The 27,570-nt window shown below is 41.0% G+C and overlaps 5 protein-coding genes across 14 annotated transcripts in view; all 5 read right to left on the bottom strand.

The window, feature by feature from the left end:
- hoxa3a (homeobox A3a) overlaps positions 1-16,473 on the bottom strand; it is a 32,437-nt gene extending 15,964 nt beyond the window's left edge. For 3 of the 10 annotated variants that reach the window (XM_023959823.2, XM_078954917.1, XM_078954914.1), the window contains exons 1-2: positions 16,333-16,473; positions 5,254-5,366 (exon numbers count right to left, since the gene is read on the bottom strand). In XM_023959823.2, coding sequence (XP_023815591.1) covers positions 5,254-5,366; positions 16,333-16,343 — 124 coding nt within the window. In that variant the 5' untranslated portion in view covers positions 16,344-16,473. Of the gene's footprint in view, positions 1-556; positions 619-5,253; positions 5,367-10,340; positions 10,495-16,332 lie in introns of those variants that run through there. The other 7 variants (XM_011480874.4, XM_011480869.4, XM_078954924.1 and 4 more) reach the window with 7 other exon arrangements.
- On the bottom strand, positions 1,908-4,069 carry hoxa4a (homeobox A4a). Its single transcript, XM_011480868.4, has 2 exons — positions 3,506-4,069; positions 1,908-3,000 (listed from the first exon to the last, which is right to left on the bottom strand). Exons 1-2 carry the CDS (start codon positions 3,921-3,923, stop codon positions 2,669-2,671), a joined length of 750 nt encoding a protein of 249 aa, XP_011479170.1. The 5' UTR covers positions 3,924-4,069; the 3' UTR covers positions 1,908-2,668.
- Positions 10,882-15,466, bottom strand: hoxa5a (homeobox A5a). The gene is made up of 2 exons (XM_078954925.1): positions 12,549-15,466; positions 10,882-12,002 (listed from the first exon to the last, which is right to left on the bottom strand). Exons 1-2 carry the CDS (start codon positions 13,204-13,206, stop codon positions 11,752-11,754), a joined length of 909 nt encoding a protein of 302 aa, XP_078811051.1. The 5' UTR covers positions 13,207-15,466; the 3' UTR covers positions 10,882-11,751.
- Positions 16,401-19,241, bottom strand: LOC110015904 (homeobox protein Hox-A7). Its single transcript, XM_020707129.3, has 3 exons — positions 18,754-19,241; positions 17,704-17,989; positions 16,401-16,540 (listed from the first exon to the last, which is right to left on the bottom strand). The coding sequence occupies exons 1-3, from the start codon at positions 19,109-19,111 to the stop codon at positions 16,477-16,479; spliced, it is 708 nt and encodes a 235-aa protein (XP_020562788.2). The 5' UTR covers positions 19,112-19,241; the 3' UTR covers positions 16,401-16,476.
- A 3,697-nt stretch (positions 19,242-22,938) lies between these two features.
- hoxa9a (homeobox A9a) lies at positions 22,939-24,459 on the bottom strand (the record flags this gene model as incomplete). Its single annotated transcript, NM_001104666.1, is given in 2 exon segments — positions 22,939-23,466; positions 23,803-24,459. Coding segments are annotated over 2 exon segments (792 nt in total). The 3' UTR covers positions 22,939-23,224.
- Positions 24,460-27,570: the final 3,111 nt, after the last annotated feature.

The following is a 27,570-nucleotide window of genomic DNA, read 5'->3' as shown; positions in this document are numbered from 1 at the left end:
GTCGTGTCCTTATTCTGTGATGTTTACTTTTGTGCTGCAATCCATTTTGAAAACACATGTTGAATGCACAAGGGTCTGCCATTTACCTTAATAAATTCTAATAATAATAATAAAAATAAACTAATATTGTTCAGTATCAGTGTGTTTCTACCACAACCCTTTACACAAGCATTTAGCTAAAAATCAAATGCAACTTTTGAATGAAAGAGTAGATTTGTTTGTTTCGCAATTAGAAAACATCTTTTTCCAGCACATACAGCAGTGAAACGGTATTAAGTAATTTTTATCAACATTGTTTTAACAAGAGTTAAATCATGCAAATGTTGATTTATATAAAATGGTTTTGGTGTAAAATTTTACAGCACGTCTGATGTAAATTAATTTAGAATTAATATTAACGCATTTTAATATTCAATATTTAAAATTTCAATAACATATTTACATGAACAAATGCAAATAAGAAAGAAAATATTAGAAATCGGAAAAGAGACGTCACATTATATCATTGTCAAATACATGAAGTTAAGATATAAAGAAAAATTCACCTAATACTCACAAGCGCTGCATATCCAGACTTCTGTCAGAGGAGATCTGACTGCGCAGCCTGAAGAGCATCACTTCAAATGAAAATAAGTCAGATTTTCAGATCTATTTCTGATCCTTCGGGGAGCATTTATTATTCAACGAGTCACGTGGACGGGCGAATTAAAATTTCAGCACTCTGAAAGTGACCTCCACTCATGAATCCAATGACCTGAAATCTGTAATTGAACTTTTGCGCAAAATTGTTGCCAATCAGCTTCAGTTTGAGATTAGAGAAGTGTACTTCTATCTTTTATAATATTAGATGCTCTGAAAAGTATTTATCAGGAACTTTACTAAATGTATTATTATGTGTTAATGAACCCACATCGTGCATAAAAAATAAGAGCTACTTGAATGCGTACTAGTGCATCCCTGCATGGCCCTGCGCATGCACGGCTGGCCTCTCTTCAAGGCCTTCCAGCGGTGCCTCTATAATGATCGGCACAAGGGCTGTCTCCTACAATAACTTGGAGAAAATTCATGGCTCGCTTTCACACTCAAAGCACAGTTATTGTTTCCACGTCGTCTTTGGTTAAATCTAAAACGTGAAGAAAAAGCTGACGGAGGTCTCGACCGCTGATGTATGATCTGAACATTGTGCGTGTCGAAAGGTCAGGGGTCAGAAGAAGTGCTCCGAGCCGGTGATTGGCCAGCGCCGGCCATGTCCCCTGGCTGAACTCTCTATTGTTTGGATGAAGCAGGTATGACCAACACTCACACTAAGTTTGGCAGAAAATCTTCTTGTCACATTAAAGTGAGAAGATCATGTGTTGCCAGATATTTAGCAGTTCGAGGTTGGTCTAATTCCCGTGCCAGCAGCGCACTCCAGCATTGGATCACATTTATTTTACCCAGGTCCCTTCTTCATCCACAAAAACGTGCATGATATTCATTAACAGTTTCCTCTAATTAGGATTTAGAGTTACAGGTGAGTAATTAAAAGCAGCATGACAAGGCGTTTAGGAGTGCTGTTTACAGTGAAACCTGACTTACTGCTCCTGTTCATAAAATTAAACCTGAGACACCTTAAAAAGTGACAAAATAACTTTATTCAATTTAATTAAAATAGCATTAAAATACATAGATGATATTGTTTTGGGTGGCACATTAAATCCCGCAATTTTGTGTTACTATTTTAACACACGATGCACTGATTTTTTGTTTGTTTGTTTGTTTTATTTTTTATTTGTTTTAATAAGTAATACTATAAGGAATTGCTTAGTGTTTTGAAAATCAATTACACCATTACCAAACGCGCGCTCTGAAGCAGGCTGTTGCGCACGGGTGAAAACCTTTTGGCGCAGAAAAACATTCAAAAGCAGTCAGCCTTGATCATGTATTTATTTCATCAGAACAGGGTTAAACCTATACGCTAAGCCTACATTGCAACAGCCATTTACTGAGACGACACATACACGTATTCACAGTTTTAGAACACAGCACAACAAAGGACGCACGAGCACAAATGAAACTGGACCTCACAACACCAACGAAGTGAACGAAACGCTTTCCTTATTGTGCCTTCATTAGGTAGGATTTGTCTATGTACATTTGATGTGAAAGTCACTTACATTCAACAGTAAACCAATCCATTCAAACACATAAACTACACTGCCCGCTCTGCCTCTAAATTCAGCCGCTCGGTTCTGAGGCAGAAATCTGGCTATAATAACTTTCAAGTATATTTGAACTTTCTGTGAGCAAAAGTAATTTAAAAATATATAAAAACAGAAACAAATTATCTGAGAAAACATTGGAAATTAGCTGAAACTTACTTTGCTCTCATCCCAATAAAACATCTACAGATCTATTTGAATGTGCGTTGAATTATTTCATTATAAACAAATATATAAACACTTCAGTTGCCACGGTGGCCATTAAATGTGTGTTTTAAGCTTATATGAAGAGGACGACCGTAGGGAAAGGGTACGAAAGACGTGAAATGGGCCCAATGGCAGAGGCAAGGTGACAAAGATAACACCAAGAGTGTAAAATACTGAAGATCGGTCCATCAAACTCCACCCGTGTTGTTTGCCATCTCAGTCTTGGATTTTTTTTCTCCTTTCGGGGGTTCATCTGTCCACTATAGACCCACAGTGCACGGCGTGGGGACGAGCTGTTGGCCTGTTTTGATCTGCTGCTGCTGCTGGGGCCCGGAGGCTGAGGACGAGGCCGAGCTGGAGGAGCGAATCTTGGTGTTTGGAAGCTTATGCTCCTTTTTCCACTTCATCCTCCGGTTCTGAAACCAAATCTTGACCTGGCGCTCGGATAGACACATTGTATGCGCAATTTCCACCCGCCTCCGTCGGGTCAGGTAACGGTTGAAGTGAAATTCTTTCTCAAGCTCCAGAGCCTGCTGGCGGGTGTAAGCAGTGCGGGACCTCTTGGGTACTCCTCCATTGTAACTGGCATTGACTGGGAGAGGGGGAGACAAGAAGCCATACACAGGCAAGCAAGCAGGTGTTACATGCAGGTTTTCACCGTTCAACGCCACAGTTTCATGATAGAGACCTATAAGACAAATATCTGGCTTTTATTGGAAAATTTGAACATCTCCTTTCTCTGAAGAAGGCTTTCGTTTCACTTAAAGATAAAGATTTTAATGCAAAGATGCCGAAAGAACGAGCTTTCGAGTCAGACAGATCAAGCTTGGGCATGATTAACATAACAGCAGCAGGGCTGAATATCACAGTTTGGCTCTACTCCAGTGGTGGGGCTAGTTTGGATTAAAAAGCAACAAAGGCGCATGGCCCCGACACACGCACACAGGCAATAAAATTTACGAGGGTCCTTAATTACCGACCCTGCTGCTCGATAGTCGTAAATTGCTGTTGTAGGAACTGCTGTTGGTGCTGCTTCAATAGGCGGCTGCGTGTTCCGGTGCTTGTGTTTCTGCCATTAAATCGTGGCGATAACTCACCGGTGCTAACATGAACCTTTTTCATCCATGGATAGACCACCGGCTCCTTGCCCTTCGCCACGCCGGGATAAACCTCGCTGCCGAGGCTGCAGTCTTTGCTGGCATTTGTCCCTGCGCCACTGTCCGGCGCCGCGGTGAGGCGCGGACCGTGGCTCTGTGGAAGCGGCTGCTGCTGCGCGTGGTGCCCATCGCCAAAATCGTCGAGTCCGGCGGTGGGGACGTTACCGTAATCGTAACCCGTCTCTGTGTAGTTTGACCTCGGATAGGATTGCTCGTCGTGGTGAGGGAAACCCGTATCTTTTGGTCGCTCGTAGTAATCGCCATGGTTGGGGATGTATCCGCTCTGCTGATATTCGTCGCATGGAGGAAAGGAAGGCTCGATATAGTTGGAGTTTATCAAGTAGGAACTCATGGTCATTAATTTGTGAAGTGCAACAATACTAATTTTTATCGCGCTGTCGTTTTTCTGATCTCCACAAAACCCTCCTACTCCCTGTCAAATGTACAAAGTTGCCTGGTCACGTGTGAGGAGCCACCAATCACCGGCTGTCCTGTGGGCATCATGTAAACAGGAACCAATGGAAAGCATGGCACTGGTACCACCAGCACCGCTCGGACTGGCTCACGTTGATGTTTTCTTTATTAAATCGCAGTATAAAAAGCAAAAGTCATCAGCTGAGTTGGTTTCTGCTTGAAAACTTATGCGGCGGGGGCTTTCCGCCACATCTGAAACACAGAGGAGGAACGCACGCCAAACCCAGCAAAAAAAATGAAAGATGCGCACAAAGCAATGCGCTGCTGCTGATAAACGGCGAAGCCGGCTGTTGTGAAATCTGTTGCATCCCAGCAGAGAACCCACCAGGAAGGCAAAAGCAAATACAGCAATCAAAATTGTAATACAAACCCATTCAAATCACTAAAGAAAACAAACCAGGCGCGCGTGCAGGCTCTGCCCGAGCTGGCAACCCGTGCGTCTATTTTCACCCATGCTTGCACTCTGGAAAGCTTTATTGTGCATCAAACCTAAATCACCAACACGATATATCTTTTAAGATGCACAATTGAGCATAAAACAACTCTTTTTCTGCACACACTTAAAACCTTTCTTTTGGCAACACTGGCAATCAACTACGTCAGTTCCTACAAATGAGAGCTGCAGTCTGTTTCAAAGATCACCTTAAAACAGATACGAACTTCAGGAAACATGATAACACGTTTTTCAAATATAGAGAAAAAGAAAAAGCATAAACCTCTGGAGGATAACTGTTCAATAAAATCATTAATGTCAACCTAAAATTATCAGTATCACGTGTCAAACATTTGGCACACTTTTATATTTGTTCTGAATAAAACCAAAATTATTTTAATTAAATAAAATAGGCATCGTGAAAAATTTTCAAGGACATTTTTCAGGGCAACTTCCATATTTCTACAAGCATAAGAGTTTTTTGTTTAATTTTAAAGAATATGAAGATTTTTCCCCCGTTTCAATATGATACGAAATATGAATAAAAGCACAAATAAATTGTATATATATATATATATATATATATATATATATATATATATATATATATATATATATATATATATATATATATATATATATATATATATATATATATATAATAGCAATTCAAAACTCATTTTTGTGCATACAAAAATATTTAAAACAAAAGAAAAAAATCAGACTAAGTTGTATTTCTTTAGATGTATTATAACATAAAGGCAAAATCAAAGTTTCTGACCGTGCTCGTCGTTGTTTGCCATCACGTCCCGGGCTTTCTTCACCGTCTCCACACCTCTTGAGGACGCAGCAACTCCTAAACCAGCTTCCACGCTGCCCACTCCAACCAGGCCTCTGCAAGGAGAAAACGAAGGGGCCAAACTTACGAAAATATAGAAAGCATTATTTTCTCTCTTTTTTTTCTCCCTCCCCCACCATTTTTTCTGGTCACCCTCCCTATTCTCTTAGCTCCCCTACACAGAGATAACTTCTGCCTGACCCTAAAGTGACACCGTTTCCATTTTGTTTCTGATTAATCTTACTCATTGACAGTCTTTGTTAAACAACAAGGCGTTTGCCCTCCCTTTTTTCCCCAAAGAGGCGACATTTTCATATCTGTTAGACGCAGTGACCGGGGGTTCACCCCGGCCTTGGACTTCAGTTTAGAAAGCGCTCTCTTTAACTCTGCATGGGGAAGATGGGGTGGGGTTCTGTCGGGGGGGTCACTGAGCACAAGGATAGTCCTTGGAGGATTTTATTTTAAAAGTGTCAAGAAAGTCCACCCATCTGAGCATAAACTGAAGCGAAGACAAGAGAGAAAAAAAATGCTAAAAACGACAACAACAAAAAAAAGATTTGCTGAAGAAATATTGAGCTTTTGTGCTTTTTTCTCCATCTCCAAATTTGTTAATCTGGGATGAGAAGTGCCAAGAAGAATCAGGTCGCAGTTTTTTCTCTGGCGATGTCAGCGCCCTGCTGCAGACTCTCCTATAACTCACTACATGGCAGCTGGCGCACTTACCGCAACAGAATCACTACGTCCGTGTGGTGAAGAGACCACCTGAGAGGCTATGAGTCAACCAAAAGTCTGGTAAGACAACTACACCTGATGTATAAATTCTCACTCTGCTGTCAATCTGTTCTTAGTCTGAGCTTTTCTTGATGTATACTTTGACTTGTATTTAGTGCTATTTTTAAGGATCTTTTAACTTGTGGATCAAACCATTTAAAATTCAATGTAAAAAGAACTTCATTAAAGCTTCTTGTCAGTTATTGTCATGATAAGCAATGGAAGCATCACTGCTGAAGAGCCCTTCAAATAAAAGCCTGTTATCCTCTGCAAGCTGCAAGGCGATGCTGGGCTTAAGTGCCAAAGCTGCTGCACGTGTCAGTCCAAGCCATGCCGAAAATAACAGAACACTTATTTAATTTCACGCTGGTCCAGATGCATGTACACGGTAGCCACGCCAGCCGCAATTTCTACAATTTTCCGCAAAATTGAAAATCTATTTTGCCCCTGATGTGGGGAGAAAGAAGAAAAAGACTACAATAGGATTCTGGTGAAAAGTGCAACAACCAGAGCAGGGTATTCACTTTCAGCGCATGTTCTGTGAAGTGAAGGTCTTGCGCACCAATATACATCATACTGACAGTTTACTGTAAATTTAGATTATCAGAGAAGTGCTGTGACGACGATGACAGATTGCACATGGTTCTCCCAAGGTCCTCTGTCTCCGTGAAGTTGTGAAAGGCTATTTGTACCAAGGATCCGGGGCTAAAAAACACATTTCACGGCTTTGTGAAAACACTTTGTTTTGCTTAACACTGATAATAAAACATTTTGTCCAACACTTTTTGCCATGCGTGTCTTTATTCTCAACACTCCTTTAACGTTCTGCAGCAAAAAGACAGAACCAGAATCACACACACACAAAAATATTTTTTCTTTGTTAGCATTTTCTTCTACGAGGCCTTCATGTGCAGCAGCAGCAGCAGCAGCATATCCGGTAACGAGCGGGGGGGGGGGGGGGGGGATTCACACAGCTTTATAACCACTCGGGAAGGGATTTTTTGCCACTGCATGCGCACCCTACAAACAAAACATGCGAATCTGTGCGCCAAATTGACTTATTGTGCAGATTGAATACTTTAAAGAGCAGATTTTGACAGTGCTAAGGCGCTTGGACACTTAATAACACAATCAAACTAATGAGAGAATTTGAAGCAAAGGAGGACAAAAAATCTTGGTTAATAAAAAATAAAGTAATAGATTACCAAATCAGTATACTTTGTTTTATGACTAAAGTGTGACAGAACATTTTACTATCACTTAAGGCCCAACAAAGCAACAGAATGCAGCCTTTGATGTGTTACAAACTTATTACAAAGAGTTAAATGTTTACACAAAAAGGTGCATTGAAATGTAAAATATTACATTTTAATCCCATCAGTAAATTCTGTACTTTGTAGGCTTTTAAAAACTGGGAAAATCTGGATCACAAACAAATAAACATTTTTTGTCCCAAATAAAAGATTTAAAAAATGTAATAGTTATTGTGATGTGGAACATTTCAGTATGTTTGTATTTTTTCCATTTATGTTTTATTCTAATTTGCATTGTAATAAAAAAAGTTTTAACTTTCATTTTTGTATATTTCATTTTTACAAATGTTTGACATTTAACATGTTCCTTGTTATCATTTTTATTTTAAGACAATATTTAACATCTCCCTTGTTATCATTTTTATTTTAAGACAATATTTATTTTTTCCAGAGCCAATTTTAAAGGTTCACTTTTTTAAATGTATTTATTTTCGTTTGTCAAAAGGGAAAAGGCCTCATGAGACAAAAAAATAGTATTACTGAATCAAATATGTTTGTGCAGAAATATCTTCTGACATTTTTTTCTAAAATAACCAAAACATCTGGGACATTCCTCTTTTTAAAAGGCTTCTATTGAGCTGAACAGGAAGAAAGGGGCTAAACGATTTTTAAGGGATCCGGGGGCTCATTTAGGGGGCTGTGGGCCTTCCCAATACTCTGACAGGGTCGAGAGTATCAATCCTCAAAATGCAAATTTTGCCCTGGTCCCTAAACATATCAAATGCAATTTATTCAAAGGAAATTCACCAATCAACCTCCCTAATAAAACGCAAGCCACTCAATCTTGTTGCCCCCCCCCCGGTCCCAAACGCGAGGTCATCGCGCTTCCAGGGTTCACCTGGAGTGCACCGTGCAACATATGTAATGCAAAGCTATTCTGCCTTTTGTGTGGAGAGTCAAGATCCCTATTATAAAGCTGGCATCAGGCTCTGAGTGAACAGATGACTGAGACTTGTTCAGTGCGTAAACTTTTGACCCCAATTTTTCCTCCTCTTCTGCTGCTATCTCGCTCTCATCAGCCCCAGCCCGGAGAGATGTCTGCCATGCCTCCCCTTCCTCCCCACCATCACCTCTCCTCCACATGAGAAAAGTTGATTCTAACAACGTGTACATCTCTTTGTGCGACAATGATCGTTTTCACAAATTTGATAAGATGCCAGCAAAAAGATGCGATCGTCTTTTAGTGAGGTTTCCAAACACAGAAAAGAGAAATGGATCCAACCCAGGAGCGGCAGAACCATAAAATATGCAAATCACTCATTTAAGTCGGAGCAACCAAAAGAGTTTGTTGGAGAAAACAGTTTTTTTTTTCATCTGGTAGCGCTGTCTGTTCTAAAAGTGCTAGTATGTCCTGGGGTTCATTATTGCGCATCTTTTTTAATCCACAAAATACACATGAAGACGCACGCTGCTATCTGTTCACGTGCGCGTACTATTGCCTTTTTGCTGCAGTGACAGTGAACTTGGCCTAAAGCGAGCTCTGCTGGTGGCTCCGAGAGGATGCAGATTTATCTTGCTGCTGCGGCTGACCTCCCGATGAACCTGCGCAGCCTCCCTTCTCTATCTGCCGGCAATGCGCGGCACATGGGGCCCTGTCGAAACGTCTCCCTCTGAAATATTGGCAAAAGGGTTCCAGTTCCAACTATTTGCACACATGGAACATCCTGTTTCATTAGGGCTCAAACTTCATCCTAAAGGGTTGAATTCTGCTTGTTAGGATCGTTGATGAAAAATATCGTAAAGCAAAGATGCTCAAAATTCAAACCTGTTTGGCTATTTAGTGAGTTTTTTGATTAGAGAATAAATTTAAACCATTTCAAGATACACAAAAAAACACATCTGGATCTTGAATCAACTCAGATTTTCATTTTCCACCCACCATTTGAACATTTTAACAGATAACTTTGGTGGTGGGTGTTTTTTTCCGTTAATTTTGATTCTAAAAATGTATTTAAAAAAGGAGAAATCCCTCGTCAAAATAAAGCCATTACATTCAAAAAGTTTTTCCGATTTGGTTATCCTTTTACTATTCCAAAATATAACGTTAAAGAAATGTTCAGTTTTTTTTAAACCTTTTTGTGCGCATTTGGGTTGAAAAAGGATGCGCATAGACAAAACGTCTCCTGGTGTAACGCTAGCAAATATGCTAAGAGATATTACAAACGTTTCTGGACAAATATTTTTGCACAACTTATGCCTTTGTCCACTCGCGCTTTTGTTACCTATGTCCGCTGGTGGCCGGCTTTGCCCCTGGCCGCGCGGACAAGAGGTCACCACAAAGCGAGAGTGAGTTTTTGAGATGTCATTTGAACTTTTCAACCTCAAACACAATAAGACTGGCTCGACACAAAAGGGAATTCCTTTCAAACATTTCCCTTCTGCTGTTTCATCCGTGTTGTGTTTACTCGACACTGTTTACAGCCAACCCCGAAATCCACAGCCTTTCACCCACAGCCAACTCACAGCCAACATGTGCAGCGCGCGACAAAGCTACTGCCAACTTTATCCGCGCCTGAAAAGTCGCTGACAATCACTAAACAATCCCTTCTTGCGGTCTGCAGATCTGCAGGCCTGTGGCAACGCGCATCTTCTCCCACACTCCAAGCAACTTTTTGCCTCATGCTCTGTGAACTCTCCAATGTAATAAAACGACAAGTTTGCGGGGGTGGAAATGGACACAGAGATAATTATCCAACATGTAAAAATGGATTATGAGTTACACCACAGATGGAAGAGAGCCAGTTACGCAGGGAAGGAAGCAATTAAATAGCCACGAGCCGAACCCAACCCTGTGCAACATCTGCCCAGACCAGTATGCAGCACTCCACAACTGACAAATTAGTATAATAGACTAATAGGGACGGATAGATGGAGCGAGTACAATAATACGACTGTTTAACACGGGATAGCTGTTCCCAGGCTACCGACCAATCTGCAGAAACTCACCCAGGGACGCGCTCCCCATCCTACAAAGCGTCCGGTCCACGCTGGCGCAGCTTGCGCCACGAAAAAAAGCTCTGAACCGGTCAAGTATCGCTTCCAGCGTGCAAAGGGAGACTCAGACGAAGCTTCGCCTTCCGTGCGATTATATGTTATGTGCAATATACTGTCAACTCCCCAAAACCATAAAACTTACTTTAATGGCTACCACGTGACCGTTTATGGCCAGTGAGCCTATCTGGCCGGTCTCCGGATGATTTTTACGATCTAATTCATAGACAAAACCCCCATTCATTTAGCACCTAAATGTCAGGGAGCCAGAATCAACCCCTTAATAAAGTTTACAGCCAGAAAAGTCGAGCTGATTCTTCGAGAACATAGGACACGAGTCTGCTTGGGGACGCACGGCCCTCGAAGCCTTACACGCACACAGGGCAAGGTGAGTCAAAGCATGATTCCAAGTGAAACCTGTTGATTTAACTTAAGAAATTAGAAATTTTTGAAACACCAAAACAACAACAAAACTTTACAAAAACTCACAATGAAGTTTTCATTCCAGTAAAAACTTTATTATCGCGGCCATCACAGCCATTTTTACCAAGACCATCTTTATTCTTATAGCATATTTTGACTTCCAGTCTTTAAGAGGGAACAAAAATAATAACATTTCCAAAAAAGCTTGGCACGATGAAGTTTTACACACAGGCACAGGGATTTACCGTGGGACCGTCCACACAGAAAACAGCGAGACAAAAGCACGTTTCTTTACTAAGATGCTGCGCCCAGGTGAACACCTCAAACACAAAGCTGCTGGGAAAACAAAGAAAAACAAGGCACAGCTACTGTACACACAAGGGTGAGGCGGCATGCACCTCTGCCCACACATGTGCTCACAGCGACTACCACACAAAGGCTTTTTTATGCTGGTTCTACATCTGGAAGCTGATTTTTGTACAATACATCAAACCAATAAATACACACATTTTTACAGTAAATACAGAGAAATCCAGGCTGAACGCAAACCTTCTGGCGAGCTTGCTTTGTCACAGAAATATCTGCAATAGTTTGCACCACTTTCATCGCTTTTTCTTTTATTTTCCAGCCTGGACAAAAACAATAATTTAAAAAAAACATGTATTTCCACGTATTCTTTTTTTCCCCTAAAACTAGACAATACTGTACAGAATCCACATAAGCATTAACTCGATGAAGGGTTAAAGAAAATTATATTTAGGAATATAATGGAGACTTTTTCTGGACATGGAGAAGTTGGGGTGCCCCCTGCCCCGGCTGCACAGTCAACAAGTCTTTTTTTTCCTCAAAAGTGAAAGAAGGGTTGATATGGCAATTTCTGTTTTTAATTTTTTTTTTTTTTGCATTTATTTTTTGTACGTGCTCTTCATTATCTGGAGGGAGATCACGGCCTGTAGGCTCCCCCGCCTGCAGCCGCCATGCTCATGCTTTTCAGTTTGTTGTCCTTCTTCCACTTCATCCTGCGGTTCTGAAACCAGATTTTGATCTGTCTCTCTGAGAGGCAGAGGGCGTGCGCGATCTCGATCCTCCGTCTGCGGGTCAGATACCGGTTAAAGTGGAACTCTTTCTCCAGTTCCAGGGTCTGGTACCGGGTGTACGCGGTTCTGGCCCTTTTGCCTTCAGGTCCGGAGATATCTTGATGCGTGAAAAAGGGAGGAAAACATTTCAATCACCAAAGACTTTTACAATAAACAAAAACAATTTCTGCTGCTTGAACTTATACAAATTCATTTTATTATAAATATGATTAAGTGAAAATGAAAATATTTCCTCAATAAAATCATAAACAAAAGTTAAAAATAAAAAAAGGAAAGTTCACGAGCAAAAAATAACTAACATTTAAATCCTGAGATTTGGCTAGCTAATTAAAAAAGTGGAGAACATATTAAGCATTTTTAGAGATTGATTTAATCATTTAAGGTTACATTTAGCGTTGCATGGTGTAAATATAAATTGTCTCGTACTTGGACAAAAGTGAATCCAAACTATCAAACAGGTGAGATGGTGCATTTTGGCGCCATTTGCTTTTCACGTGAAAACCATAATTTTGGATTTGCAAACCATCATGCCATGCAAATATATTTCATTTTGCCTTGCTATACGATGCAACGCTTCCTAAATGACTCAGTAATGACCTGCTATTTAACAAAAACCAGCTTGTTATTCAATGAAAACGTTTACCGTGGCTGATGTGGAGTTTTCTCATCCACGGATATATCTGAGGCTGTGCTGAGTCGCTGGCATTTTGAGGAGTTGATGGTGCGCTTCCTGCAGCCTTTTCGTCCTCCAGAGGGGAAGCTTTGGACACACAGTCCCGACTAAGCAGCAGCGCACCTCCGTTGGAGCTGGAGCACTGGGCGGCCGAGGAATTCTTGACGGGTCTGTGTTGGGATTGCGCCTCGGCGACCGGGGACGAGCTGGCGACCGACGAGCAGGGAAGAGGGTCAGGCGGGGGTGACAGAGAAGAGTTCCCAGCGCTGCTGGTGGACTGACTGTGGCTGTATCTCACGGGCTCCACCGAGGCTGACGTCGCCGCCGAGTGGCTCGGAGAGTAGCCCGCCGTCCGCTCGCTGCCCACAAAGTGTCCTCCAGCGCCCCGTCCGACTGTCAGGTCCATCCCGTTGTATCCATAGCCGTACCTGCTGGAATGCATTGACGCTGAATCTCTGTATTGCTCGTTTGCTGAACTGTGGTCTCCATAATTATGTAACTGGAAGTCCGCGCCATTGGGATAGCGACCGCAGAATGAGTTCACAAAATAGGAGCTCATTTGTTGACAGTTCCTCCGTTTGTAGCTTTTGTTGCTTTTATGATTATTGTTGTGGAAAGCAAACAGCATAAACCTGCGCTCTTGATTTGTGGCTCTTATGGCTTAGTGCGTCCTATAGCACCCTTGCACAATTTATGATGAATTATGGAAATGAGTGGGACATGGACTTGATTCTCTCTTACGTAGGCACCCAAATATGGGGTACGGCGGGGAATCACGTGCTTTTGTTGACCAGTCGTAAATCCTGCTCGGTGACCTCCAGAGGTAAACTCGCGCACGCAGGAAATACTGGGTGGGATGTAAGGGGCGCGCGCCTCTCCGCGCTCTGGGCTAAGGCGAGCGAGAAGGCAGGGCTTTGCTGTTTTGAATTGTCGCGCTGCGCCATCCTCTGGCGCAACTGTTGCACTGCCTGTCTGCGGCGTTTCCAGAGGCGTGAGCTCCACACGGGGTTATTCGGAGGTTAACGATCATTGCGGCAAAAAAGGCTCCCTAACAATACAACAAGTGACACGCTGCGAGCGCAATCTTTGCAGTGATAGTGCGCAGAAATAACACAATCAGAATGTGTTATGCACGTTGAGATGTGCAGCGGGAGTAAATATCTTTGCAGATAATAGAATACAATCCAATTCAGAACAGCTCTGTGCAGTTTTTATATGTTTTCCTTAAAATGATTGTTTTTAAAGTAAATAACTGTGCGTATCGAAGACAAAAGACTCAGTTTAAAGAAGGAAGAAAGCAGGAAAATGTACATTATTATCGGGCAAGCCAACAACGTTTCGTCCAGGGCCTGTCTTTAAAGCCACTTGAAAATGTATTTTATTCATATGCGCGCTATGAAGCAACTACCGCTGTAAGCGTGTTAAAACTTAACGATCAAAAACTGCGGGAGTGTGGATGAAAGTTTTTGCGCCTCTTTTGCATAAAGCGATGAAGATTAGGTTCAGTTTAATGGCAACAGTTCAGTCAAAATGGCTTGAAACACAAATCTGATTAAGCTGCCTTTTGTAATGTTTGCTTGAATGATGCCAGTCTGAGACATAAAAGACGTAAAATGTATCACATTTTTATTATGCGCAAAAGCAGATCATTCACAAAGGAAATGTTAAAAACATACCAATAGAGAAAGTAACAATACTGTAATCATATACGATTATTCAGAAGAAAGAAATCGCTGGCTTAAATTGGAATTTTTTGACATAAAAAGACACAAAAAACATCAGATGTTTCATCTTGAAATTTTTGACATTTTTTTTTGAAAAAAGGGGATCCTTGTCGATCTAATTTTTCAATGGAAACAATATGAAAGTGATGATAAAGTTATGATTAAAAAATCACATAAAAGCAAAATCAAGATGGAAACCACCTTCATTTTGCTTTTATGTGATATCATTTTTGTATGATCTTTTATTAGCCTTAGAAGCGTTCCAAAATTTCACACATTTTAAATTACACGCTACTGTTGTACACATTTACCCAACAAAAGAATTACAAACAAAAATTCTTAATTATTCTCTTTGATTGAATAACAACGCAGGACAACAACCAGAAGATAAAGCGCAGGCGTAAAGCCTCTATAATGTCCCGGCACAGCGGCTGTTCATTTGTTTTTTCTTGTCGTGGAATTTTTATGGCACCTATAGTCTCTGGAAGGCAGAGACTTGTCCTCTGGTTCCCCTCTACGCGGCCTTTCCCCCCAGAGCTGTTCATTTTCTCTGCACAATTTAGCTCTTGCAACACCGAGACTCGATCCAGCAGACAGATTGTTGATTCTGACCCAGGTGTGCGCTCCTGCGTGGAGGTCACCGATGCCCGGAAGGTGTTGCGTTTCGTGCAGCATGATTGCAGTGGAAGAAGGGAGAGCTGTGCACGGTCTCTGCTGGTCAGACTTTCGTCCAGCAGCTGATTTACGGCCGGCCAATGGCAACAAAGTTCCCACGAAAATTGAAACGCAAGAAAAGACTTGAGTGCGCCCCGGTGTCTGACAGAGAGGGAGGAAAAGAAGGGGGGGGGGGCACTTTTAGAGAGGAAAAGGAGGGCGGAACACTGGAGGCCCCCAACTCTGCTGCAAATTAGTCACGGACAATAAAGATAGAATTTTATAATAATTAACGAGGAATCTGCTTGCGCATTTAAATGAAATAAGAAAAATAAAACCTGTTGTCTAATCTTTAGGGGTAACATTTGTATTTTGAAAAACAGTATCGTAATAAAATAAAAATCTGTTCAAATATATATCGACCAAATACCGTTTCCTGTTTTTTTATAGAATCCATATGCTGGAGATTCTTCAAGGATAACTTGTTAATTTGCTTTTTCCCTATAATTTTTCAGTTACTAATAAAGTGGTATTAAAGGTTGTGTTTTTTATTTAATACAAAATAAAAACCAAGACTGCATCAAAATCAATCACATTGAGATAAATTACTGCATTAGAATGATATAAAAATAAATAAATAAAAACTAACAATATTTTTGTTAAAGGAATGAACAGAGTTGTGACTACGTAAAAACAAAAGAGCTCCTTCACGTTTTGGTCGTGATTTATTGTGAAGAAACCGACACTTTCAAACCTTTCAAATGCACTGTTTTAGCCCCCCAAATCAGAACCAAAATCTCCCACCAAGACAGAAAAGATAAAGCAAAAAGAAAGCAATCTGCATTGCCACAATGAGTATCTCAACACAAACTGAAGACGTCTCTTTTCTATACATAGATGAGATTCCCATCAAAATGCAAGCCAGAAAACACACACGTGCGCGTGCACAAACACAGGTCCACTAGTTGTGTCCAATTTCAGATAAAAGCAGCTGTGGGGCTCAAGCTTCTCCACAAGAGGGCGACAAAGAGCGCTTGTTTTGGTTCTTCACTGGATATTCCTCTTTAAAGATAAACAGCCAACAATCACACACCACACGTCATCAAATAAATCCAATATAAAAACATATATATATCTATATATCTATATATCTATATCTATATCTATATATATATATATTATATATATATATATATAATGACAACGTCAAATTTATTTTTACATGTAAATAAAACACGACTCATTTGTCAAATGGATGCAGGATTTCAACATTATAGCACACAAACAGATCCTTATGAATAAAGACTTATTTTCCGACTCTGTCGGCTCAGAGTGGAGCAATCATGCCATGGACACAGAAGCTGTGGGGGTCCTACCTCGTCAGCATGTCTGTGCGTAAACAGGAGGAGGTGAAGGGGAGGGGAGGGCATGGGGCAGGTGCAGACCGTCCATGACGGAGGAAAGTCTCCAGACGATTCCTTCAGTCAGTAAACGGGGCCCATGAGGGTCAGCGACGAACACTAGTTCCTTCCACACACCCTGCCAGAAGTCTGGAATAATCCTTTCACCTTCCGCTTGGAGCTCCTGCATCGTTCAATCCGAATAAAAAGAACAAAAGGTGGAGAACATATGCGCGTGTGGTTAAGAAGAGGATCGTGGAAAGCTGGGTCTCTTAGATGACAGGCAGCTCTTTTCCGCTATTGGAAATTAAATATATATATATATATATAAAAGTTCATGTTCACGGGTCCCTCCCACGTGATGCGCTGTGGCCAATAGGCAGCCGAGGCGCGTCGTAAAGTTGGACCGCTACGTTGTAAATTTTCATAAACAACAACGGATTTATGACCCGGTGCTGGGGAGAGGGAGAAAGGGGGAGGGAGAAGGGAGGGGTGAGGCGCCATCTTGCTGAGACTCAGGGGGGGAAAGCTCAGCAATCATCTGCAGCTTGTCCCATCTCGCATCCTCATAGCTGACATTCTTCCACTGCGCCGATTCCAATGCGCTCCTGAGCGCAGAAAAAGTTAACATTAACTAGTTTCTTGAAGCAAAATGTTTTTTAGGATTTTATTAATACGTTTATGGTTAAGGCAAATGTTTATTCTTAAGTGATTTTATCCAAAGAATAAATGATTGTGCGAAGCTTTAAAGAATTCCTGCGCCAGTTCCAATGCTTTCTGCAATTCGTTTTCACTACAAATCTTTTTCTTTTGGCTCAAATGTATCTAGTTTTTACACAATATTTGGTATAATAAAACATAAATGAAATTACAGTTAATACTTTATTAGCCTCACAATTTTAAAAGTTAATGAACACTCAGATGTATATATATATATATATATATATATATATATATATATATATATATATATATATATATATATATATATATATATATATATATATATATATATATATATATATATATATATATTGTAATGTGTGTGTGTGTTGAAAAAGCCACATATTTTGCAAAAATCCCCCCCTAAACATGCACATTTGCCTCAAAACAAATTATTCTGATTTTTACACATTTTCTACAACTGTATTGGGTTTTTGAAAACTGAAGAGCAAATATAAGATAGTTTCTCGTTAAAGGGAATGTTGAGCTTAAAAAAATCCAAATGTTATTGTTTAGAGAAGCCTCCGGTTTATAGTAGTGCACACATGCATGGGATATGTTCCTTCTCATCTCCCTTTCAAAAAACAGAGTATATTTGATCTAACTGTCCGTCTCTGTTGTTACTTTGCAGTTTGGGATTCCACCTCTGCGCTCCCAGTGTCTTCTGCATCGGACAAGGCCTGAACACCACCGTGCGTCTGCACGGGGCCCGACTGTTCCTTGTGGTCCTTCTTCCACTTCATCCTGCGGTTCTGGAACCAGATTTTGATCTGTCTCTCTGTGAGGGTCAGGGCGTGTGCTATCTCGACCCTGCGCCTGCGGCTCAGATACCGGTTGAAGTGGAACTCCTTCTCCAGCTCCAGAGTTTGGTACCTGGAGTAGGTCTGCCGTCCCCGCTTTCGATTTGGATCTGGAAGGAGGGAAAGTGACTAGTAAAATTAAATGAAAAAACGAATTTTCCTATTATCATAAAACCAAAATGTTCCTGATACGTGTGCCAACAATAAAATGTCAACAATGTAAAACAACGGGGTGTCGTGAATGCATCTGTAATTGCCTTCTCATTGTACTTTATAATACCACCGAATACACAAACACACAGACACACACATGGCCCCTTTTCGTAACACACATTTACCAAGTAGCTTTCCTTTTTTCTCTTTTCTGCATCAATTTAAAGTGGTCCTGCTGGGATGTTTGGCTCCTGCTTCCTTAAATACCTTCCATGTTTTTCCAATTAAGAGGCATGTTCTGCTCACCAAACGAGCTACACGTGGGCTAAATGAATTGCACGCATCTTTTAAAGAAAGTCCGGAATGCCAAGGCTTCCTTGTCGTTAGCTGGTGGAAACAGTGGTTTCAGGAAAACACGAGAACCTCTGCAGAGCAGAAAGGAGCAGCAGAGACCAAGAGAGCTGATTTACACCACAGCTGCTCTGTTTTACAACCACAGAGGGGAAAAAGAGGCTGCAAGAGTAATAGAAGTGCAGAGAAACCCCCCAGCGGTGAGGTCCCTGCTTATAGTGAAAACACAGAAGCGCAGGCCAAATGAATTTATGGCTGTGGAACGCATTAGTTGCGCAATACAGAATTACGATTCTTTCCATAACAACATCGAGGTTTTAGAAATAAAACAGCGACTGTTCTTTTATACAGATTCTGATTTAGTTCATACCTGATGCCTGCATCCAGGGGTACATCCGGTGCTTGTTTTGCGGTGGAAAGTGGGGTCCCGGACCCGGATGACAGCTGCCATCGCTGAACAGACGGTTCTGGTCAAAGGGGTTGTAGTGCAGAGCGTCCCCTCCGTGCGCATCGCCTGAGGTAAACACTGGATAGCTCCGGCTGGCTGCGTTATTGGCGCTATAAACTCCCGAGAGAGATGGTGCGAGCGAGATGGCCGCAGAAGTCCGAGAGGAGCCCTGCTTTTCGCCACAAGCTCCAAAACTGCTCCAGGCGCGCTCTGCGCTCGGGAACAGGGAACTCACCGTTGCAGATTTGCTAAGAAGACCATCCACATAATAAGAACTCATATTTTTTCCTCTCAGATTTGTTGGCCCAGAATCCCCAGTGTCGTTTTTACGAGGTAGTGTGATATATTACAGCAATACACCCTAGATTTACACCAAACCCCATTTTCCTCTGGACCAAAGAACTTCCCCATGTGACTTCGGCCTGTTCACTCTCATCCAATCAGCGCAGGCGTCGCTTTCATTGTAGAGCCGGGTTTCAGTTGGATTAACACTTCACACGTAGACACATTTAGATACACACAGGAAAGAGAAATCCCCATGTTGGAGGAAAATTAATGAACACAAAGGACATGTTTATGTCAGACTTTCCTGAATTTATGCCAAAAAATAAAAATAATTAAACCCGTATTACATATATTTTTTAAACTCTTATAACACGAGGAAATACCAGCGACTCAAGTCTGACTGCTCATAAAAACTGCATAATGAGTCTCATCAAACATGTTTGAACATGATCAAATATTGACAGGAAACTTTTATAACAAGACAAAAAATCCTGAAAACATTTAGGACAGACAGACGCATATTTTAGATAAAAACAAAACAAAGTTTTATTTAAAAAACAACTCATTGGAATATTAGCCCAAAAAAGCTTTTCTTTTTCCCTTAAAATCCAGATAGCAACAAATTCTATGTTCAATATTTTATTTATGTAACTTAATAACTTTGGAAGTCAGTACCTTTCTGACGTGGTTTATTTCTGTCATTTTCTTTTGTTTTTTTATTTCATTTTAGGTTTGTTTTGTTTTGTTTGTGTGTGTGTATGTCCAAGACTTTCTTTTATTACATTTTGTATTTATGGATTTGATAGTAAATATATGAGAATTAAAATGACAACTGTAAAAATAAAAGCAACAATAATGAAAACAATTATATTATAAATAAAGTTTAATTATTACTTTGATGACAATGCAGATGCATTTGAAATTCACTCAAAAAAACACTAACAGAAATTTAAAACAAAAAATAATTATTACATTGTTTGAAGAGGCTAAACGTAGCAAAAAAAAACAAACAAAGCTTCACAGTGCGAAATTAAACATACATTTAAAAAAAAGAATAAATACTGTAGTTGACGTCCAAACGTCCAGCTGAAGTGTGTTTAGAAATGCTGGGTGAAAAAAGATGAGTAGGAATATGATGCAAGCATAAACTTGTTAACACTGCTGAACACATTTAAAAAATTTTAAAGATTAAAATCACGATAATTAAAAGGTGAAAAAAGGGCATATTTTTAACTCCAACTCAAACATTAAATATCAATTCAAATAGAGTTTTGTTTTAAAACACAAAAATAAAAAATAAGAACTAACTGAAAATATTCACTATTTACCAAGAGTAACACTGGATTCTAAATGCAGTTACGTTTTGAAGGCATAAAATTATAGCTCAACATACTTTTGCTTTTTTTTTAAATCGTTTTCACATAATCCTAATGTAGATTCAGACAAAGAAGTAACAAGGTCCTTTGAAGCTGTGCCTTTCAAAGATTAAAACATTATGTTGGAAATCAAATATGAAAAAGAAACATTTATAGAAAGCAAAAACGCCCAAAAAATATTATTTCCTAAATGAGTTCTTTTTAACTAAGCTGCCAAATTGTGCTATTATTTTTCATAAAACCATTGTAAGGACTTATCCTTTTTTTCCATTTCAAGCATAAATAAATGCGTATGAACTGTAAGACTATAAAGTCGGGACAGACCACACATGATACTTTGGATTCTTGAATGATCTAGGATTTAAAAAGATGCAGCCACAGGCAAATTCTAATTGAAGTTTTTGCAGTTTTGCCATTACACAAATATTGTTTGAAATACACTGCCTTAGGTTGGCTGTAAAATAATTGTAGGACATTCTAAAAAAAGATCAGACACCGAAGAATGTTTTTGATGTTTTAGCAGAGCAGCGATCCTCCAGCAGCATGTCATGTTTTCTTTCCTGCAGAGCTGAAAGATCACCGAGTCGTTTTTGCACCGAGACTGTAAAAACGGTGTGAAATTATTCTCTTTGACCCAAAATGTGACTTCAGTTTGTTGACTGTGTTGTGGAACAGTACCGCCACCGTCTGGTCGCGTGGATGAATTGCAAGGTGAACAATCAGTTTTGCGCATGCGTAGTTTATCTGAGTTGTGAAGTTGGGTAGGGGGGGGGGCGACAATCTGAATTAAATCGGTTCAAATTACGCGGAGAACTAATAGCTTCTCTTAATTAAGGGTTTAGGCGAAACACTTGTGTGATGATGGAGTTAAAGAGACAGTAGCATGTTTCAAGTCTTGTGTGTTTGGGTTTCAGCAGCTGAGTTTATAGCTGCTTCCCTTCAGCAAGAGCACAGCGAAAAAGGAGCAGAGGGCGGAAGGTTCCCAGGTAGAAACAAAGGATTGCTCAGAATGACCGTGAGTCCTGCGCGTCCCCGGCGGGCAGGATCCAATAAAGCTGATCATTTCCGCCCAGCCTTTTGTGGAAATCTCAGTCACACAGAAAGAGAAGAAGAAACAAATGGGTGTCATTCTGGAAACGGCCTAATTGTGTCTGGACTGCCATAAAGTCATTAAAACTGGAATGCCAGACAGTATAGCAGACCAGGCGTTTTATTGCACTGTCTCTGGCCGAGTCTTTGAAGTTTGGGTCCATCTGCGTCCTTTAACGGGCGTCACAACAGCACAGCCGCCGGACTAAAGTCCGATTTACCCTTCGACGTCCACGCCTTTGTTTCTTATTGTGAGGCTTTCAGGAGAATTGAACAGCCTGCCTGCGTTTGCAGACCTGCAGTTGATCGATCAGGGGTCCAGTTGTTCTGCTATGTTTGGCATCGAGACACAGAAACAAATATATACAAACAAATTATAACTTTCAAACGTTCTTTTCTTTTATTATCTTTTCATTTTATTTATCCTGTGTTATTTTTTTCCTCGATGGTGTTATGATCAGAACAGCAGCCCGAGACTCAGTCATATTTGTGCAGAGCTGGACAGTATTTTGGGGGCTTCAGCTGTTGAACACTTCGTGTCTCTTTTTTCTGTTGTTGTTTTGTGTCCTCTCGCCTTGCGGCGCTTTGCACCCAATAAAAGGTTATGGCGGTAATTGTCTTTTATGACTGCATACAACTAACAACATCCTTTGCCAAGACGCAACACTGTCCCCATCCTACGCACACACGTACACACACACACACACTTTTACGCACACATTCACTATTACGCACACGCATGTTTACGCACATACAGCTATTTTTTTACCTCATGCCCACCTTTTCTAAATCTGTGGGTGTGTTATTTTGTTCTTCCAAATAAAAAAATAAATCCCTTTCTCGCACTTCCATTTGAATTTTGAATTTTAGGCGATGTAAAGCACAAAAAAACAATCGCAAGGCTTTACAGTCCAGATATAATTTGTTTTATTTAATAAATAGTACAAATTACATTTGTGAAGCCAACGTCAGACGGCCAGCAGACCGCGAGGTATTCGATGAGTAGCCTACAGTGTTTCATTTTCTCTAACTAACAAACATTATTTCCCTTGAAAATGTTGCTCCCTGAAATTCAGTTACAGTGACGCAAGCAAATCTACAACAATCCGCAATAATCTAAAAACAAATGTAGGTAGTTAAAGGACGTAGGTAGTCAATTATGCCATGTAGCTTTTGTTTTTTCATAATTTTGCGAGAATTTTCAAGAGATTTCTGCATTTTTGTGCACCTACTTCATATCTTTTTATATTATTAAACGTCTGGATTTTATCTAAAATAACAGGAAAACGAATACATTTTGGAAACTATATGCGGTCAGCACACAACAAATATAACTATAAACAAAACACACAAATCTACAAACATCCATACACGGACGAGCACAGGCAAACTATACACTGAAAATATTACTGAAACCAGGAGAGAATGGCCAAACTAATTACATGGAGATGGCACTGTCAAGTTGTGCAAAATGAAGGTAGTCGCATAAAACTATAGCTCAACATGCTTTTGCTTTTTTTTTATCTTATTCACATAATCATGTAATATAGAACAACCGAACATATGAGTTAAAAACAAGTCCTTTGGAGCTGTGCGCACAAAGGCCGCCTTGTCAACCTCAATGCTGCTCCTTTGCGCTTTACTTATTCGTCCTTCGGCGCGCCGTCTTTGTTGAACTTCTTCATCTTCATCCGGCGGTTCTGGAACCAGATTTTAACCTGTCTCTCGGTGAGGTTCAGCAGCCTCGCCACCTCGTACCTTCGGTCCCTGGTCAGGTAGGTGTTAAACAGGAACTCTTTCTCCAGCTCCAGGATCTGGTGCTTGGTGTACGGACAGCGCTTTTTTCGCGTGGCACTCGCGTGGAGCCAGTTGGAAACCGGGTTATCTGAAAAGAATTTGATGCGAGACTTTGTGAGGTCCCGGTTCTGCCTCAAGAAAAAAAAAAACACCCCCAAAAACACACATCCCAAAACAACAATAAATAAAACACTCTTAGAAATGCAGCTGTCTTGTTAGGTGTGCCCACTTTCACTTTAAATGCTGCACCCGACATCGAAGGCTGCAACGTGAGCACGGCCATTAACACCCCCCCCCCCCCTCCTTTTTTTTTTGGAAATGGCATGTTTAGAATGACATCTGCGCCGATGCGCACCCCCAACAGGCACCTCACTCAGCTTTCTGCGTAAATTGTTAAAACATAAACGAGTGTGCAGCCACTTACTAGGGTCGAGGCCCGGTTTCTCTTCGCCCTCCGCGCTCACGTCTGCCTGCGCGCTCAGCTCGTCCTTCTGTCTTGGTGATGCTGTCGCCACAGTACCGTTGGCGTAATCGGAGAGCAGCAGTGAAGTATGAGATCCGGGCAGCGCGCCTTCCCCTCGCGTCCCCAAACCCTCTGGTTTGATACCGAAATGTTGGCTCGTCGGTAATCCGGTCAAAGGCAAAGAAGCGGACATGGGCTCAAGGAGCCATGACTGATAGCGGCCATCTGTTTCTGCAGCCACTGGGCCCTGAGGATGCCCGTAGTGGTGATGATAAACAGAGGAGACTGTGCCTGGGAACTGTGCGGGGACGTGGTTCCACGTCGGCCCAAACACCTGGGGTTTGGACGGGAACGTGCAAGTCCCAAGTTCGCTGGGGTCGCTGATGGAGGCGGGCTGTCTGGCGTGCTGCAGCCCGTTGGCGGAGGGGTACCTCGGGACAGAGAGCTCCTCGCTCTCGGGCAGAATGAGGGAATCCACGTAGTAGCTGGTCAGCGTTCCGGATGTCGACATGGCAGAAAAAATGACTTTCACATGGACACACAGTCATACAATAGATACGAGCAAAAATGCAACGCGCACACGCACTACACACATACATATACACACGCAGTAAACCCAGCCTCACAAAATAACAATGTGGAGAAATCAAGTAGCAACTTGGCCCCACACAGAACTACAGTGGGAAAGTAATGGGGAGACAGACGCCCCTGCCATTGGTCAGCAGAGTCACGTGATTACAAGGCTGAACAATAAGGAATAAATCAATCCCTGTAGTCATTAAATACTCACTCTCAGTGCTGTTACAACCTCGACTTTTAAGAATTATCAATATTTAAGAAAAAATCTGCTAATTGTATTACGGGGAGAGAGAGATGTTCGACCAGAAAGTAAAACTTTTACGGTGTTATTTCCATTTACAATCCCGTTGGTTATCCAAAACGACGCATTCGGAAGCCTCATTTTACGAGATGCTTTATAGGACGCCTAAGCACCCTGATATTACAGCGCGCCAAAACACATTTTCAAGCAGCAGCGGGATATGGACGCATTTCAGGCGGGGGATTAAATTGAGGATTTTAAACGAAAAAAACACAAATTATTTTTGTATTTGTTGGTTTTGCGTCACACATCCTTCAACCCACCTATATTATCCCAATCTTCAACAAGCCGCAAGTTCTAAAATGGATATGAACAAAAGCGGAATTCAGTTTTTGTTTTGCTTAAACTTTGACAGTTCCGTAAAAATAAATATTTTTAAAAAAAAATCTAAAAGCTGAAAATTGTGTTGATTATTTCAATAGTCTGAACAACAACTGGCTATTGCTGCTTTATTTTTCCTCCGTAAAAATACTTTTTTTTACTGCGTTTTTTCTAACATCACATCCTCTCACATATGAAAAATAAAAACAGTTACAGATATATTAAATATCATCTCTAAATATTTGTAGGCATATAAACGTTTTAAATAACGCACTTTTAACATTTCACGTAACGCAGTAAACGTTTAATTGCTCATAAATGCTGCGCAGAACTTCAATGTTTTTAGTTTGAGTATTTTTTTTAAATACATGTGTTTGAAAAGGCTGTAAAATAAAGAAACTTTTACATGAGGTGACACAAATTTTCGCTCAAAATAGTTAATGAAAATTTATGCTTGGATGAAAAGAAAAAAATGAATAGTAACTACAGTTTTTGTTTATTAAAATAACACAAATACAAGCACAGATTATCCACTGGTTTATCTGAATCCATTTATTATTTGCACCACAATTATCACATGCACAGGCGTCAATGTTGGTATCCTCACGGCCATTAACAAATGCATTTTAAAGTCTGCCAACAGCCGCAGCTTCGGTGTAAAGTTTCGCAAAAAACGGTGCTAAAAATAAGCATCAAGTTTTATTGTCATACTTAATAAAAGCAAACAACACCCAGTGCGCATTCTCTGTAAATAATGTTTCGTAACGTTTTTATTTAAATTTGATTTTCAAATTCCACGTGCTTTTGCACGAAGCCAGGTTTGCAGAAAGTTGGTCAAAATGTTTTCTTGATGAATGTTATTGCTTGAGCTCAATTGAAGGCTCATGCTTCAATGTGTTTATTCCAAAGCATACCTCGGTGCTGCTAATGTGAAAGGAGCAACTTTTATTGTTTTACTCTGCATGGTATTTTATTATTTATTAGCAGCATTTAAAATGGAGCCTGGCCAACACCCATGCAAGGCCACATGGGAAACAACACACAAAATCTGCACACTGCGGCTACCAAGACATAGAGTGAATAAAAGGAGAAAAAACATATATGTAGACATTGATCTGACTGAACGTTTCACTATTTTTTTATTTGGTAAGAAGACATCAAACAAGCTTAGGATGGTCGGAAAAGAACCATTGTGTCTCTGTTTGTGCACTAAAACTCCAAGCAGACAAATAAGAATAGACAAACATCTTCGGAGCAGGAAAAAGACGCAACAGTCCCAAAGGCTCTCAGGCTGTAAACTGCAATCAGGGTGTTTTTTTCACCCCACAGTTTACCGCAGGGGCTATTCACTACTTTTCCCTCTGCAGATAACAGCCTGTCTGGCGGATCTAAATATCGCCATAAAGCCCTTCCCCTCCTTTTGTGTGAGCCTCCATTGCGCAGCGGAAGCATCCGGTCCCATTGCCCAAGGAGGTCGCTGTTGCCTCATTCACCTTCCCCTTCCCCTCCACTGCAGTGGTCGTAACCGAGGCCTTGTCTGGCGTGTCTGCGTCACCACAGCTCACGGAAAACACACGGCTTTAGCCTTTAATCCCCGCTACACGACGCATACTGCGGCTCAGCTTTGACATATTCAGAACACAAGCCACGTCTGCCTCTCTTATCAACAAAAAAAAAAAAAACATTTCTAAAAGCAGCGAGAAGGAAAACTCGACAAGGAGAGACTGGGAGCAGAAAAACGAGCCACCCTCCTCGGTTCTTTATCTGGAAAGGTTTGGGACGTGCGTCTGCACACTTGTTTCCACACGCGGACAAAATCCCTCCTTCCTCGTGTTCTCGGTTTGCTTCCCGCTTGATCTCGGCGTTTGTAACTGTGGCAATTAAGGCAGTTTCGTGTTGCAGAGTTAGAAATGGACCCCAACAACATGAAACTACCTAAACCACTCGACAGTCGATCCGGGCCTCCGGTGAAACACAATCAGCTAATTCATATCGCTTCTGTCACAGTGTGTCCAAAATGATCTAAAGAAAACAAAAATCAACCTCGGATCTAGTACACACTCTGGGCTGCAGCAGCAAGGCTGGAATGCACACAAAGACAAGTGCACTTACCCGATCTGTGCTACGTTAATCCCAGTATTTCCGAGCTAAAGCTGAAATAATTTTATCCACAGTGTGTGTGCAGCTCAAATGTGTAGCTGTGAGCCGGGCCTCCTCTTCGTCCGACAGGCTGTCTTACGACTGAAGCAGCTCTTCGAGGAGAGGGAGAAAGCTCATATACCAGCCAGTCATAAAACTCTACAATAGCCGGCTGGGCATGCAGCTATACGGCTCACAGCCTAATATCCTAATTATTTCCGAATACCAGCAGACATTGTACCTTCAATGTTTCTGTCTCAACTGTTGTACAAACACGCACTTCCACTCTGAAGGAGGATTTATTCATGTCATTTTGGAAACGTATTTATTAAACCTTTCCATATCCTATATAGAGTTTGTACAGATTATAAAAAGGCAAGCAGTTCCTC

This window comes from Oryzias latipes, chromosome 11, assembly GCF_053564925.1.
Source record: "Oryzias latipes strain Hd-rR chromosome 11, Olatipes_Hd-rR_3.1".
NCBI lineage: Eukaryota > Metazoa > Chordata > Actinopteri > Beloniformes > Adrianichthyidae > Oryzias > Oryzias latipes.
This window is presented reverse-complemented; position numbering and strand designations above follow the sequence as displayed.

What these genes read in the sequence shown, in the direction of transcription:
- hoxa4a (XM_011480868.4), bottom strand. Translation starts at nt 3,923, where the DNA reads ATGACCATGAGTTCCTACTTGATAAACTCCAACTATATCGAGCCTTCC. An exon ending in AAAGGTTCATGTTAGCACCG is followed by an intron (nt 3,001 to 3,505) that starts GTGAGTTATCGC and finishes CCCCTCTCCCAG; the next exon opens with TCAATGCCAGTTACAATGGA.
- hoxa5a (XM_078954925.1), bottom strand. Translation starts at nt 13,206, where the DNA reads ATGCTGTTTGCTTTCCACAACAATAATCATAAAAGCAACAAAAGCTAC. An exon ending in AAAACTCCACATCAGCCACG is followed by an intron (nt 12,003 to 12,548) that starts GTAAACGTTTTC and finishes TCACGCATCAAG; the next exon opens with ATATCTCCGGACCTGAAGGC.
- LOC110015904 (XM_020707129.3), bottom strand. Translation starts at nt 19,111, where the DNA reads ATGAGTTCTTATTATGTGGATGGTCTTCTTAGCAAATCTGCAACGGTG. An exon ending in CCCCTGGATGCAGGCATCAG is followed by an intron (nt 17,990 to 18,753) that starts GTATGAACTAAA and finishes CCCTCCTTCCAG; the next exon opens with ATCCAAATCGAAAGCGGGGA. An exon ending in GTGGAATCCCAAACTGCAAA is followed by an intron (nt 16,541 to 17,703) that starts GTAACAACAGAG and finishes TGAACGATGCAG; the next exon opens with GAGCTCCAAGCGGAAGGTGA.